This window comes from Lasiosphaeria miniovina, assembly GCF_030549165.1.
Source record: "Lasiosphaeria miniovina strain SMH2392-1A chromosome Unknown B0T26scaffold_1, whole genome shotgun sequence".
Taxonomy (NCBI): domain Eukaryota; kingdom Fungi; phylum Ascomycota; class Sordariomycetes; order Sordariales; family Lasiosphaeriaceae; genus Lasiosphaeria; species Lasiosphaeria miniovina.
Window position 1 is genome coordinate 104,010 of NW_026848220.1, and position 14,493 is coordinate 118,502.

General features: G+C 54.3%; 7 protein-coding genes across 7 annotated transcripts; 2 read left to right on the forward strand and 5 right to left on the reverse strand.

Annotated features, from left to right (window-relative positions):
* Nucleotides 1–41: 41 nt before the first annotated feature.
* Nucleotides 42–1,316, forward strand: B0T26DRAFT_669380 (Sialidase; the record flags this gene model as incomplete). Its single annotated transcript, XM_060439039.1, has 2 exons — nt 42–742; nt 902–1,316. 2 exons carry the CDS (start codon nt 42–44, stop codon nt 1,314–1,316), a joined length of 1,116 nt encoding a protein of 371 aa, XP_060301791.1.
* A 764-nt stretch (nt 1,317–2,080) lies between these two features.
* On the reverse strand, nt 2,081–3,786 carry B0T26DRAFT_736056 (chaperonin 10-like protein; the record flags this gene model as incomplete). The annotated part of the gene is made up of 6 exons (XM_060443272.1): nt 2,081–2,359; nt 2,423–2,901; nt 2,972–3,182; nt 3,256–3,392; nt 3,458–3,553; nt 3,633–3,786. 6 exons carry the CDS (start codon nt 3,784–3,786, stop codon nt 2,081–2,083), a joined length of 1,356 nt encoding a protein of 451 aa, XP_060301792.1.
* A 538-nt stretch (nt 3,787–4,324) lies between these two features.
* B0T26DRAFT_736057 (uncharacterized protein) lies at nt 4,325–6,057 on the reverse strand (the record flags this gene model as incomplete). Its single annotated transcript, XM_060443273.1, has 7 exons — nt 4,325–4,348; nt 4,551–5,124; nt 5,181–5,299; nt 5,384–5,583; nt 5,614; nt 5,669–5,978; nt 6,017–6,057. 7 exons carry the CDS (start codon nt 6,055–6,057, stop codon nt 4,325–4,327), a joined length of 1,269 nt encoding a protein of 422 aa, XP_060301793.1.
* A 406-nt stretch (nt 6,058–6,463) lies between these two features.
* B0T26DRAFT_635289 (cytochrome P450) lies at nt 6,464–7,366 on the reverse strand (the record flags this gene model as incomplete). Its single annotated transcript, XM_060436706.1, has 2 exons — nt 6,464–7,015; nt 7,070–7,366. Coding segments are annotated over 2 exons (849 nt in total), but the record flags the coding sequence as incomplete, so codon positions are not given.
* A 1,595-nt stretch (nt 7,367–8,961) lies between these two features.
* Nucleotides 8,962–9,919, forward strand: B0T26DRAFT_632159 (uncharacterized protein; the record flags this gene model as incomplete). Its single annotated transcript, XM_060436422.1, has 3 exons — nt 8,962–9,455; nt 9,539–9,576; nt 9,636–9,919. The coding sequence occupies 3 exons, from the start codon at nt 8,962–8,964 to the stop codon at nt 9,917–9,919; spliced, it is 816 nt and encodes a 271-aa protein (XP_060301795.1).
* A 422-nt stretch (nt 9,920–10,341) lies between these two features.
* B0T26DRAFT_669384 (uncharacterized protein) lies at nt 10,342–11,085 on the reverse strand (the record flags this gene model as incomplete). The annotated part of the gene is made up of 1 exon (XM_060439040.1): nt 10,342–11,085. The coding sequence occupies one exon, from the start codon at nt 11,083–11,085 to the stop codon at nt 10,342–10,344; it is 744 nt and encodes a 247-aa protein (XP_060301796.1).
* Nucleotides 11,086–11,487: 402 nt separating this feature from the next.
* Nucleotides 11,488–12,417, reverse strand: B0T26DRAFT_669385 (kinase-like domain-containing protein; the record flags this gene model as incomplete). Its single annotated transcript, XM_060439041.1, has 5 exons — nt 11,488–11,681; nt 11,740–11,911; nt 11,968–12,048; nt 12,093–12,283; nt 12,363–12,417. 5 exons carry the CDS (start codon nt 12,415–12,417, stop codon nt 11,488–11,490), a joined length of 693 nt encoding a protein of 230 aa, XP_060301797.1.
* Nucleotides 12,418–14,493: the final 2,076 nt, after the last annotated feature.

Below are 14,493 nucleotides of genomic sequence, written 5' to 3' on the forward strand. Positions count from 1 at the left end.
CCACACGCCGTGCTTCCCCATTCACCGACCATACTCTCATCATGAATGCCTTCTCCGTATCACTCTTCCGGTGCGTTAGAACCGGGCTGGCCCTGGCAGCGCTGGCCATTGCGGCGACAGTCCAGAATGCCGGCAATCCAGTGGTCATCGACCGCAGTGGAGTCTACATAAGGGCCACAGCCATGCACAACGGCAGCATCGTCGCTGGTTATGCCGCCGCGGACGGCACGGCTCATGTCCTGCGCGCGGCTCAGAGTAACAACGGCGGAGCATCCTGGACACGTCTCGGCGAAATCTGGCGCACCGACAGTGCGACCCATGACATGGACAATGCCGAGCCACTGGTCCTGCCCTCAGGACGCATCCTTTACGCCTTCCGCAACCACGACCGGGTGGCCTCGTCGGGCCAGTACACCTACTACCGCATCACCATCTGCTACTCAGATGATGGCGGGCGTACATGGCTGTTCCTATCGCACGTGGACCAGCGGAAAGCCAACACCAATGCTGGCGCCAACAATGGTCTGTGGGAGCCCTTCCTGCGCTGGGCCGCCGACAATACCTTGCAGGTCTACTACTCAAGCGAGAACAGTGCCAAAGACCAGGATAACCTGATGAAATACTCGACTGACGGGGGCGCTACATGGCGCGGACCCATCACCGTGTCTGGCGGCGACCAGGCGTCCTCTCGTGACGGCATGACGGGCGTGGCAGACCTAGATGGAGGTGGAATGAACCTAATGTATGTTTCAGATCCTGCTAACGTGAATCATCAACGCCCATCCCCTATCGCATGCCACCCAGTGACCCCCTGCCCTGGTCACGCAGTGGTTGAAAGCCCAAGACCATGCCACAGGATCCAGCCATGTCACGTAACTAACACTGCAATCTCCCTCCCAAGCTGCATCTTCGAGAGCACCGAGTCTGGCCCTTTCACCATCACACGCGTGCTGTCTAGCGACGGCGGGTACACGTGGTCCAGACGGGCGCGCGTGTACACGGCGGGCAACGGCAAGAACGCGGGCGCGCCACAGATCATCAATGTAGGCGGCGCGCTTGTCGCGAGCTTCATGACTAATGAGGCTACCGACGTGGCCACCATTGACGGCGGCCAGATGAAGGTCGTCACCAGTATGAATTCCGCCGCCGCCTGGAGCAGCTCGGGCGGTGGCACCGGCACCAGCCGTGGCGCCGTCGTCACCGGCGACAGAGGCTCCCACTGGCCTGGCCTGTTCGTGCTCGACAGCAAGTGCTTTCTGGCGCTGTACACCAGAGATGGCCTCGGCGCCGTTAGTCAGCGGTACTGTCTTGCCTAGACTCTCTGTTGAATACACCAAAAGATTCCTTGGGAGTTGGGACGAAGCGAGTTGCATCTGCAATGCCTGGCGTTGGGGTTGTGCATGGTTGATTTGTCGTGGTGGCTTTTGCCCTTAATCCAAATACTGTTCATCATTGGTGTGAAAGCATTATTAATGTCAAAGTATCATTGACGTAAAGCACTTTAATTAATAATAAGATGCCGAGTATTTTACAGTTCTTTCTTTAACCGTTTATAACGACCTGGATAATTAGAATCTAAAAATCCCAGTGCAAAGGGCCAAGTAATATCGGCATATTCGAAAAATGCCCCATCTCATAGGTACTCAATCAACAAATCGGACTCAGGCCAAGGGAAAGATCAAACGCCCTCTTGTCCATATGAGACTATAAGCAGGATTCTCACCAGTGTATGGCCCACGCGTTAGTAGCCACCACAATGTTCAAATTCGAAGCCGCATTTTCCGAGAGAACCCAGTCAACAACACTCTAGTGGGACCAATTCTGCCAGCTTCTTAATCGAATCCCCTGTCTCATTTTCTTGAGAAGTGACGGCAAGGTACTTGAATTAAAACGAAAATAGCAAGGCCGGTGACTTGAAAGCAGTGCGGCGTCCCCTCCACCGCTCGGGGGACTTTCGCGAGCACCCACACAATCAAGGGGCCCAAGATTTTGGTTTCAGCCGCCAAATGAATACAAGTTCAATTGCTCATCATTCATCAAACAAACAAGCATCCACCACGACTTCTTATTTTGGTTTTAATTAATACGTCGTCAGCTCTGGCGTGCCCGCGGCGCGGGGGAAGGAGAACTTTGTCTCAACAAAGACCTTCTGCATCGAGTCCTCCTTGGCGTCGAACTTGTAGTAGACCTTGTCGAGGTCCTCCAGACGGACGCGGTGGGAGAGCATCTGCGTGGGGTCCAGCTCGCCCGTCCTGATCTTTTGCAGGAGCTCCTCCCAGTACTTGTGCACAGGCGCTTGGCCGTTGCCGATGAGCCGGATTCCACGCTGCATCATCGAGCCAATGTTGAAGTGGTTTGTCTACACCTGTGTCAGCATTGCAGCTCCGAGCCTGCTGGGAAGTGGCTAGGGGAGGGAACCCACGTATCCGACATATACGCCCGTGATGCCTGCGCGGCCGTAGTTGCGCACGCCCTCGATCATCTCGTTGAGAATCTCGCTCGTGTCCGTCTCGGCGCCGAGCTGCATCTCGAGCCAGTGCATCCAACCCTTGGCGTACTCCCCCGCGGCACACTCGATGGCCACGTCGGGGCCCCGACCGCCGCACAGCTCCTTGAGGCGGCTGACAACGGTTTCCTTGTTGGTGACGCCGAAGCTGAGCTTCTTGAAGTCGACTAGCACGAGCTTGTCCTTGTGCTCAGCAGGCCACCGGCTCTCGAGGAAAGACAGGCGCGGCTCGGTGTCAACATAAATGACCTTGCTCGCGCCCTCGCCCAGGGCGTATATGCCAGCCATCTGGCCGATGGGCCCTCCACCAAAGATGGCGACCTCGTCTTTCGGGTACACGGTAGTATCCTTGACGGCGTTGTATGCGGTCGGCAGCACGTCCGAGAGAAATAGCGCTGCGACGTCCAGGCGTGTTAGCAGTTGGCTCGCGCGGATTGACTTGGTCACGGAGGCGGAGATACTTGCCCTTCTCGTCGGGGACGTCATCGGGGATCTCGAGAAGATTGACGCTGGCAAGGGGTACGCGCACGTACTCTGCTTGGCCACCAGCGAAGCCACCGGTAAGATGTGAGTAGCCAAAGATGCCGGCTGTCCGCCCGCCATACATGGACTTGGCTGTGGTGTTTGAGTTTGTCACCTCACATTGCGAAGACAGCTTCTGCTTGCAGAAGAAACACTGCGAGACACGGACGGATTAGAGCTGCCGGCCGCCATGTGAACACGGATGATGGAAATGGAGATGTTCCCACCTCTCCGCAGGCAATCTGGAATGACACGACATAGCGGTTGCCAACCTTGACGTTCTTCACGGCAGGTCCAGCCCTCTCGACCACGCCACAGAATTCGTGCCCCAGAATGTCGCCCTTCTTCATCTGAAGAATGACACCTGTCGCACCATCGTCAGCATGTCTCTCTACAAGAAACTCGGTGCAAATGCGGGCTCATCATTACCGTGCAGCAGATGCAGATCACTCCCGCACACGGTGGTTCCCGTGACTTTCAAGATGACATCTCGGTCGTCGAGGACGGTGGGCTTGGCCACGTCGACTAATTGCATGAGACGAACGGGACCTGTGTGTCAGTAATCGCCGGCCACAAGAGGTCAAAGGTCAAGGTGCTGACGAACGGATTTCGACCTTCTGCTTTCCCTGCCAGACGAGCGCCTTCATGGTGGCACCCGGCTCGCCGATGCCCTCGTAGCTCGAGGCGTCCTGCCTAACGTGCTCTTCGCTATGGCCAATGGCTTTCTCGACGCCGTGAGCTGCTTGTGCTGCTGCCATGGTGGCGTGCCGCCGATTAACCATGTGTAGAATGTTTGCAGGGCAGCTGCTTGTTTTGTTTGTTTTGTTTTATTGACATCAAAAGTTGGGTTTGGCGATGTGGGAGGGCCTCTCTCCTTTTAACCAGCAAACAGCGCAGCCGTTGGCCCCTTGGCCTGGGAATTAGGTCCCCATGCCATTGGATGATAATGCGGACTCTCACCTCACTCTGGCACGCTACCTATGACGACTTCGACTTGTCATGGCCCCTTTTCTAAATCGTAGATCATTAGGGGCCTGGGTCCCTTTGTTGCTTCCGTGGTGACGTTTGGGGAATTGACGACGTCATAGGTAATGGGTAATAGTATGGGGTAATAGTATGGGGTAATAGTATGGGGTAATAGTATGGGGTAATAGTAGGGGTAATTACGAGCCCCATTCCTGAAATGTTGGGGGAATCTTCGGGGTAATTTCGAGAGAGGGTGAAATGCGGGTTGGCTGAACTTCAGGCAGGAGCTTCTGCAAGCGAGCATCCGGCATGAAGCAGCGAAACGAAAAATTAGCAGCAAATCCGAACACGGTTCTGCACAACCACGTCTAGAGCTTAATCTTAGTCTCCTTGATCACATCTTGCAGCCGCACAGGATGACACGCTAAGAGGGACGACCCGACGCGCTGGAGCCACTCAACAGGCGAATCGGAAGAATATCAAGTATGGCATGCAATGGCATGCATCCGTCTAGAAGTTTTGGCGCCGAACAGGGCTCAGACGCCGGCCTTCTGACTGCTCCGCAGGCAACCTGGGTAGAATCCTGGCACCAGTACTTTGAGAAGACATCCTCCACCCTGAAGGACAAGGGGTAGAACCGGGGAGAGATGTGGTCGTCTACGAGAGAGATCATGGCATTTACGGACGTAAGACAGCGCAAGAACCACACCGTCCCAGAGTCCCAGCTCTCGCGCATGATGGCAGCTAGCGCCGGTGGATGCCCCGGGGCTGGTGCGACTATAGCTTCTTCCTCTTCCAGCACGTCCATGAACTCGGGACAGACTTGGTCGAACTCGGCGAGATCGTCCCCTGCGAGCTGGTCAATACCCTGTCCCGTAAGCCAATATGGCACTGCAATCATTTCGGCGGGCAGGGCGCAGATCCACTCGAGGTCGATAAGGCAGGTGACGTTCCAGTCATTGTCGACAAAGATGTTGCTAGCGTGGAAGTCTGTAAGCTGGAGGCGGAAGGGCCCTCGGCGGCGCTCGCGCGTAACGTAGTGATGCGACAGGGTCCTGAGCATGGCGCGGGTGGTCATCTGGCTACGGCAGTCTGCAGTGTCGTAGACAGCGTTGCGGTTGGTGAGGAAGCTGCCGTCTCATGGAGGGCAAGCATATCGGCGACAAATAGCTCGGCGCAGGCGTACGTCTCGTCCCTGGGCATAGTACGCGGTGCGCCGTCGTCCTCTAGGATGGCCACGCAGCACACTAGCGGCCGGTCCGCTACCGTCACCGTACCATCGGGCCAGAAGCGGAATGAGCCGATCTAAGGCAGTGGGACGCGGGCCAACGATAGCATTATACGGGCCATGCCGCCAAACAGCCTCCCTCCGTCCCCGAGCCGGGTCACGGCGGTGCTCGACCCACGTGTCCGAGAGAGCATGCGCCCGATGTCGGGGCCGATGTGCTCGAGCAGCACATAGGCAGTCGGCAGGTGCAGGCCGGTTGGGGTTGGGTGTGCTGCGTAGCGCGACAGGATTGGGTGCCCGAGCAGAGCGCCGAGGCGACGCCGAATGGTGCGCCAGAGGCGGACGTAAAAGGCATGTGTACCTCATGGGTGAAGCAGCGACGATCGGAGACGCTAAAGCCACAGGTGGGGTATGCGGGCGTCGGGGCACTAGTGCTGCATCCAAACGTACGTAGCCACCTCGCAGCCTAGCTTCTCGCCAACGGTGCCAGGGTAGGTGTGCTTGGCGAGCTTGTGTGGCATGGGGCAGCGGAAAATAAACCTGGCGCGACGGGCGCGACGGGCGCGTCGCGGCTGCACCACGTCGACGGGCACGCACATGTTGAAGCCGCCGCGGATCCATCGGTCCACCGGCGCGACGGTGCACGTGTCGCCATGGGCGAGCCCCAGGTGGTGGCGGACGAGAGCCTCGATGGTGGTCCGGCGGTCCCAGAGCACCTGAGAGAGTTCCTTGGCGGCTGCGCGGTGGGCCACCAGCCTGATGATGTCGCGTCCTTTTTGAGCGCCGAGTCAAACGTGATAGGTCCCCGGTGGTCCAGCTCGAGCGTGGCAGGCATCGCTCAATATCATTAATGCTCGCTCTGGTCAGGACGGCAGCGACCGGCTAGTGTTATGCGACGCGCGACGCGAGGCGACGCGAGCGCGGCATGATTAGGTTGACTTCTTATTCGCTCGTTGCCGCTTCAAGGTTTGAAGGGTTGGAGGATGAAGTTTAGGGAGCCGATTGTTTTTACGAACGTGTGAATTACTGAAACGGCCACACTTGGCGCGCAGCTCCACCTTTGTCGTTCGAAACGTTACGGTAGCGTAATTACATCAGGACCTCAGTGGAATACACGATCGCAATGCCGGGAATACGGAATAATTACGCCGCCACGGGCACAGGCCAGCCGAATTTCTCCATGGAGACTGGGCGGGATCAGGCGGGGTCAAGCTAAACGACACCCGCGGTGCATCTACAGATTAGGAGATTTGAAAGGCCCACTTCATTCCGAGGGAAAGCGCTCCGTTACTCTCATCCACAGCTGAGACTAAAAAAACATACTGTGGTTCATTTCGTGCCAAGGCCGCCTGGGGTTGATGATTTGGAAGTCGAACTGGCGAAGCAACTATCGGTTGGCGCAGCCTTCGGTTAGCAATCCCCCCAACTTGCAACCTACAATTCTCGGAGAAGGGGACACATCCTCGACGTATATATTGTTGAGCTCGAGGAAGGCGACAGGCTTTCCCAGATATCCCCACACATCCCCACCGGCCGTGGCCAAACACGAGCTCTGTTGTCTGCACCATGCGCTGCCGCGACACGGGATCCGCATTGAGCCACCGCTCGGGCCGGAAGACGTCGACGTCATCACTGAATATGTCCCTTCGGCGCTGCATGGCAAGCGTGTTGTGGGCGACACGGGTGCCGCCGGGAACGAAGAGCCCGTTGATGGTGTCGCCTCCGGGCGGAACCTCTTTCATTACCAGCCCCGAAAACGGAATCTGCATGCGCAGGCCCTCGTAGGTGACGGCCTATCATAGCTTTAAAATCTGCACGAATAAATATCTTACCCATTTCGCACGTACCTGCAGATACTCCATCTTCTCGCCCTCGTCGGCCGTGACAGGGCTAGAGATGCGGCTCTCGGCTGCCGCGACATCAATCTCCTGCTGGAGCCGACCGTAGGCGCGAGATGAGGCAAGGAATAAAAGGGTCGCCCGAATCGCTGTCGCGGTCGTGTCAGAGCCGGCGATGATCTGGAAGGGCACCTCGATTTCGCACTCTCGCCGCGTCACGCCGCGCCGCAAGAATGCCCCGAGCTTGTCCCTGGCATCCTTTTCGCTGTCGGGGGCTGCCAGCCGCGAGGCGACAGCTTGCTCAGCGACAGTGCGAATCCGCACGAATATGCAATGGTCAGCCAGTGTTTATGGAAGGCGGTAAGCTGCAAAGTTCCATCTCCATAGCCCCTATTTCCGGCAGCCAAGATAATTGGCTACACGGAGTTGATATCATGATTAGGTACGGATTGTAAATCATTTATCCTAAATCATTGGACCAAGACTTGTTGTGTTTGCAACCACCGACTGATTGAGGGAAAGAACAATTTAGAGGTGCTCTTACCAGAACCAAGGTCAGAAGGGCCACACTTGCCCAATTCCGGCACCAAATTCTGCTTGATTCCAAGGGTAGAGGCAATCAAGGGGACTTCTCATGTGTAGTCGCCGGATTCCGGGGTTTGTATCACAAGAACCGTGCTTCTGCTAGTGCTGACCGGGACGATGGCTCTTATGAACGCTTTGGGTAAGAATTACTGAAACGGCCACCCATTCTGCTGCTCTGTTCTCTCTTCACGATCTCGTGGCTGTCCGGTGTGTCGGGAATAGCTCCATGTTGGATGCTGTAATGGATACTCTGACGCTCTTTTCGACAGCTGTTGTTTACCTCTCATTATTATTTGTTCTCACTTATTACCTAAGCTACCGTCCCTTCTTTAGAAAATCAAGCAGTAGTGGGTATCTACCAGTAACTATAGTTTGAGCCATAGTTAACTAGGCATTTTACGTTTTGAGGCTGCTTTCAGTGACACACAAGTCAATTAATGTAAAATCCGGAAGATTTCTTGCACAGTATTAAAAGGAAAAGCTTGAATATCCAACGATCCGGGGCATTTGAATTCGTCGTGTCCGCAATTCTCAGGTACCTGACCGGACGCTAGTTACTGGCCTATCTTCTCTTTTCAGACAGGAAGAGGGCTAGATTCCCGCACGTCAGGAGAGACACACTGCATCGCCGTACGTGGGATATATATGTCGCCCCCGTCAAACAGCCAATACGAGGATTGAGATTCGGCCATGTTCGCATTTCTTCATTGCAACGCAAAGATTGCAATGGCATTATGGCGGACTGCAATCGGTCGCTAGAATCAGGAAATTTGGTGGCAGTCGCATTTTCGAATCGCCTCGTGTGGTCCATGATCCTACGTACCGTGTAGATGAGTATCCTCTTGGGAATCTAGCGGAAATGGTAGGTTTATTGCTGGGCGTGCTGCGCCTTTAGGTTCATATGTAGTTCGATGTTTTCTGGCGGGAAAGGAAGCCGTTGTGGAACCCAGGCAACAGCTAGAAGGATTTTTATCATTTATGCAAGCGGTCCGGCTCCCGTTTGGGAAAGGCGCACACAGCCCCGGGAGACGTTAGGTCCAGTTGGTTGCATGTTCAATTTAGATACAGTCGTTCGGCAGCCCGGGACGGCCCCAAACTATGGCTGTAATTCCGGCTCAATAGCTCTGAAATAATGCCCCTTTCAGTCATGGACTAGAACAGCCAAACACGCGGTCTCCCGTCATTTAGCGCATATCTACCTTGGTATATATAGAGATACATGGTCGTCAGAGACGACCGGGCCGTGGTGGTCTCTCTTTTCCTAGCGTGTCGTTGACAACCGCTTGATCTCCAGTGACCCTGAAGTCCAAATCGCCATGTCTTCACAGCGTCTCTCGTTTATCTTGGCTTTGCTCCCGGCTTGGGCCGCTGCGCTAAACTCTCACGGTTACAAAGATGTTGCCAGTGGACAATTTAGTGGTCGCGATCTCATCGCCGGCTGCACTTTTGCCGTAACCGCGGGACCAAGCGATAGCTGCGCAACTCTTGCCGGAGCATGGGGCCTCAACGTGGCAGGACTTCGGGCTCTGAATCCTACACTCACTACCTGCCCCAGGCTTGTGGCCGGTCAATCGTACTGCGTTCAAGGTTCCACTCCAACCAATACACCACCTGGCCCGTCGCCGCCGATGACGACGACGCCGATGACGACGACGCCGATGACGACGACGACCACGACGACGACGTCGGCTGCCCCACTCCAACCTACACAGTCGGGGCTAGCAGCAAATTGTGATACCTTCTATCTTGTCAAGACCGGCGACACTTGCGATGCAATTGCACGCAAGTATTCGATTTCGTTGTCTGACTTGTAAGCAACACACCAAGCTCCCCTCCTTCTAGAACGCTGCCCGAAGTCGATATGAAACTAATGTCTTCCTTTTCTCGACATAGCTACAAATGGAATCCGGCCGTCGGTACTAGTAAGCAAGGTCTCAGAATATCTGATCCAGCCCTTCCGTTTCCCAGTATTATCCAAACTGACACGGAGCAGGCTGCAACAACATGTGGGCAGACTACTACGTCTGTGTCGGCACCCCGGGTAGCACGCACACGTCGCCTGCGCCTTCGCCCACGCCAACAGGGCCCCAGCCACAGATGCCAGGCATCACGCCCGGCTGCAAAAAGTACTACCAGGTCAAGAGCGGCGATACCTGCTTCGCCATCGAACAGGCCAACAGCATCAGCCTCGCTCAAATCCTGGCATGGAACAGCAATCTCAACAGCGGCTGCACTAACCTGTGGCTGGGATACTACATTTGCACTGCAGCCTAATTATCGGCCCGAGTTTGGCAAAGCACGGGTCCGAAGCAAATAGTGAAATAGTGGCATCAAACTATTAGCATGTGTATTGGAGATAATGGCCCGTTTTGGGGGTCAAATATAATATAATCGCGGATCACTTGTTGTTAATTCCTATGAAAGACCATTACCTTCAAGTTGTCGCACTATAGGAGCAATTAAATGCAAGGCTATTCATAGTTGAGTGTGCGGATTTTTGACAGAAGAGTTGTTTCATTCGAGCATTGTCAGGTATAAAAATATCATAATTAGACCACTGACTAAAGGGATGCCTAGGGAACTATATCGAAAGCCACCAAGATTCATTACTAAATAAACATTGCGTGCCATTGACCTGGCTAACATTGCGCACACTTCGGTACCCAGCGGGGAGGGTCGAGGTTAAATAGATGCGATCAACGACGTCTGCCCTCGACGATTGCCCGGCACTCCTTGGCATGCTCCATGGCCTGGCGCTGGTGCTCGGCCGTAGCACCGCTCTCTTGTCCCTCTTTGATCCGCCTCTGCAAATCCTTGAAGCCGACCTTGTTTCTCACCGTAGTCGGCGGGACGAATGCTGGCGGCGCCACTGCGTTGGGCCAAGGATGCTGGGGAAGAACGTCTGGGGTTTTCGGCGGGCTCCGGTTCTGGAACGTAGGAGGACGACCCGTCGGCTGCCGACTAGGGCCCGGGACCGGATCACCGCTGTTTGCCTGGTTCACACTAAAAGGGTTATAGGCGGCCGTGTTTGTGATGCCGTAGACCTGCCGCACACCCAGGTCAGCGATCTCCCGCTTCTTCTTCTCCTCAAGGAGCCGCCGCCTAATCTTACGCCTCCAGCAGCAGCACGTAATAGTGATGGCGAGGAATATAATTACCGCCAAGATGCTCAGCACGATAACGAGAATCTGGGTCGTGTTCATTTTGCCCCATTTGTCTGGGACGTCTGGCACGTCTGACATGTGCGGCATATGCGGCAGTTCCAAGTCGTCATCGTGGTCATCTCTGGCATATACAGGCAAGGCCACGGCAGGAGCCTCATCAACGGTACGGGTTGCTTTAATGTGCACCCGCGGGCCTTCAGTTCCTATAGGAGAGGCCGTCGCATGGCGAAAAACACTATGCAGAACGGCCCCAGCCAGTACAATCCCGGGATACATTCAAAAAAATAGGCCGCAACCAGTAGCAGTTGTTTCGTGGTAACTCTATGGTCCGTAGCAAGCCTAGAAGAAAAGATATGGAGATAATTTCAATCGTTCTGAAGACCTCACAGGCATGAGTTTTTATACTCCACAGCTTCATCAATGGCCAAAGACGCTGTAGTATATTACCTATAACAATGGCTATCAAGACGTTGGGTTGGTAATTAATATTTACGCCTTTCTGAACAAAGAGATTGCATCCTGGCTATTTATGATTTAAATTTACTTGCTGCGGGTCCCGGGTGACAAAGAAGGGTACTAGGAAATTGGCCTCTTTGTTGCCCGCAGTACGGATGCTTGTTCAGCTATAGGGAGAGAGGAATTTGATTCCTCTTCAATTCACGGCTTTATTTCTTCTAATTAGCCCTGGGGGAAATCCTTATGCAACCATGGATCCTTGAGCAGTTCCCTCGCCGTCATTCGGTCTTCGGGGCGCCAAGCTATCATTTTCCGGACAAAGTCGATGAACCTGCGTTTTCCCTCGCCGCTAACGTGGTTTAAGGTATTTTCGAATGAAAAGGCTGCAGGGATGAGCTTGGGGTTTTTGAGGTTACCTGATGATGCTGATGAGCGGCGGAAGTTATTGACGATGCAAACAGCGGTTTCACGTACCGTCTGGGGTGTGAAACTTTGACGTCCGTCTACCAGCAGCTAGCAGATCACTGGGCGCTGGGCCCAAGAGAGCAGTGATATGGGTCAGGTGTGTCTGGTCATCGTACTCGCTGATTGGTTGGTCTCGAGACGGGTACTCAAACAGCTTGGTGCCCTCTAATGAACCCCAAAGCTGGGAAGGATGAAATATTAGAAGTGACTTCGATATAGCGAAGACGAGGGACATACCATGACACCAAGGCTCCACACGTCGGCGCTATACCCATAGCCGGCATCGAGTACCACCTCGGGCGCTCGGTATGTCTCGGCCTGGATGCAGCCTGTTTGTAGGACATCTCCTGTTACCGTGTTACGGAGAGGTCAAAATCGGTGATTTGCACAACGCCAGTCGCCACAGATGGCTGGGCATAGTTGTTCCGAGAAAGATAAATGGCGCGCCCGTGTATGTGCTTTTGCGGCAGCGGGTGGTCGTGCTCATCTCGAGCGTCGCGTTCCAGGATGGAGGGGTCTTCGACTTTGACCATGACATTGTCAGGCTTCAAGTCTATTTTCCGGTTAGCCAGGGTAATGTTACGTCTTTCTGTCAAATCAAATCCAAGTAGTTAGCTGCGCTGCCGTCTTACCAGCGTGAATGACGTGGCACTCTGTGTGCAGATAGTCCAAGCCTTGTAAAACCATCTGCACGACGATTTTCAGAATCTGTGGGGGGATGACGGCACCAGTGAACCGCCGACAGTACAGCTATAGCGGCTCTCGTAATGGATCAAAAACAAGGCGTTGGTGCTCCTCACGCTCGTCATCTACGACAAACGAGTCGACAAGCTTCCGAACAAAGTGCCAGCCTTCGTGTCGAGGGTTCGCCCGAGCAATATGCCCAAGAACGGCCAACTCGTCTTTGGCCAGTTTCTTGGCTGAACTGTGTCTAGCTGTATTTATCTTGGTTGACGTATTGCTCCTGAAACCATCGCCAGCTGAGGCGCACAGCAATTAGACGAGAGTAAAAGCAAAGCACGGTAGGGAAAGGAAATGGGAGACAAACGATGCAACCGGACAACAGAGACTGAGCACCGAAAAGCTTGGCTTACTTATCTCCAACCTACGACAAAACCTCGATATTCTCGAAGCGGAGAAAAAAAAATAGGCTCTCTGATGTAACCTCTCATTCCCGATCGACATCCTCAAGCTCCGGCGGTCCACCGGTCACAACGGGCTCCACGCCCGCGACGGCTACAGCGCTCGAGAACAGTGAGATGCGCCTGGGTTTGCCCACGTCGACTCAGTAGGGCGAGCATCACTAACAAGTCGCTCGGCTACCAGTACGCGACAGCCATTGATCAACAGGTCATACCGCTGCCAGGTGTGGGCAGTTCAGTGAGATTCAGCGACACTCGGGCGCGCACAGTCGTAACTGTGACTAGTATCGATCGCGTGAATCCTAACTGGAAACCAGTCTCCAGGAGGATCTAGATTAGTATTTCTCCCCCATCCATCGTAATGTCCCCAGGCTGACAAACGCAATTATAGCAAATGCGAAGAAAGCGTTCCAGCTACTAGCGTTCCTGCTGCCAATAGCTAACAAAAATCCCTTCTCAGTTGAGCACTTCTGCCGATATATAGTGTCAGCTCCTGATATGGTATTTTAGAAAGTCAAGTGGCTTGGCAAGTATTCGTATATTACAACCCCCTACTATCAGGGTATCAACTTCGACGCCTCTTCCACGTGGCTCGAGGAGAAACTGCACTTGGAGCAGAACGTGTCTTCATATTCCTCGGCGTCTTCGATATTTTGCCAATGGATTCGCGAGGAATATAAAGTTTCTGGTATGAATGGTCTGGGTCAGCCCGAGTTCTCCGATAATGTGTTTTGGTGGTCTTATGGCAAGCGTGGGGGCCCTGACCCAAACTTGGGTGAGGGCACAGTTTGGCCAATCGCTATTGGGAACATAACTGTTAGGTGGGTAAAGCCAGGTAGTTTCATGCAATATCTTGGCTGAGAGAAGAACTTTATGTCCTATGGACAAACCTAACGTCTGGCCCGCCATCATCGCCAGGTGCAAGAATGAAAGCGCTCGTTGTAATATACAAACATTCACCAGCCTCCGATTTATTCTCTCCTCCTGTTACCAACAGCTGACCACCCAGCATAAGCATTCCACGCCGTCCTTCAAAATTGATGATGGCTGCGACATGGTCTTTCTCGTCTATATCGATATAAAATTCACCCTGAAAAATCAGCCTCAGCTTCAAAGCCTAGGACCCTGGGTTCTTACCAAGCCTACTTTCTCTCTCACCGCATCAAGAATCTGACTCTCGCTCCAACCTCGGATGTCTGTCTCGCTCATTGCGTCTCTTATGTGTCGTAACGGCGAGGTACTAATTGGCGTTTGCGCGATTTGCGCCCGACTTGCTATCCCCGCGGCGGGGTATTGCGACCGTACTCGGCATTTTGGCGGCGGATTAGTCCCATTGTAAGTTGGTGGGGATGGAAACCGCTGTGTCAGGTGACCGCCGGGTCTGCCCGGAGGCAATTTCGCAGAGTGTCGGTCATCGTAAGTAGGTTGTTCGCGGTTGATTGAGGGGAAGGAGCGCTGGAGGAGACCTGGGGCGGGTCGCAATACTTATCTGCACGATAAGGGGCAGAGCCTTATTGCGAGGGGCAAATTGCCAGAAGTACCCGACGTCACTGCAGGTCTTTGCTCACGGCTCAAGTAACGCGAAGCTCAGTGATACACGCCTGCCGGGTTTCTGAGACCC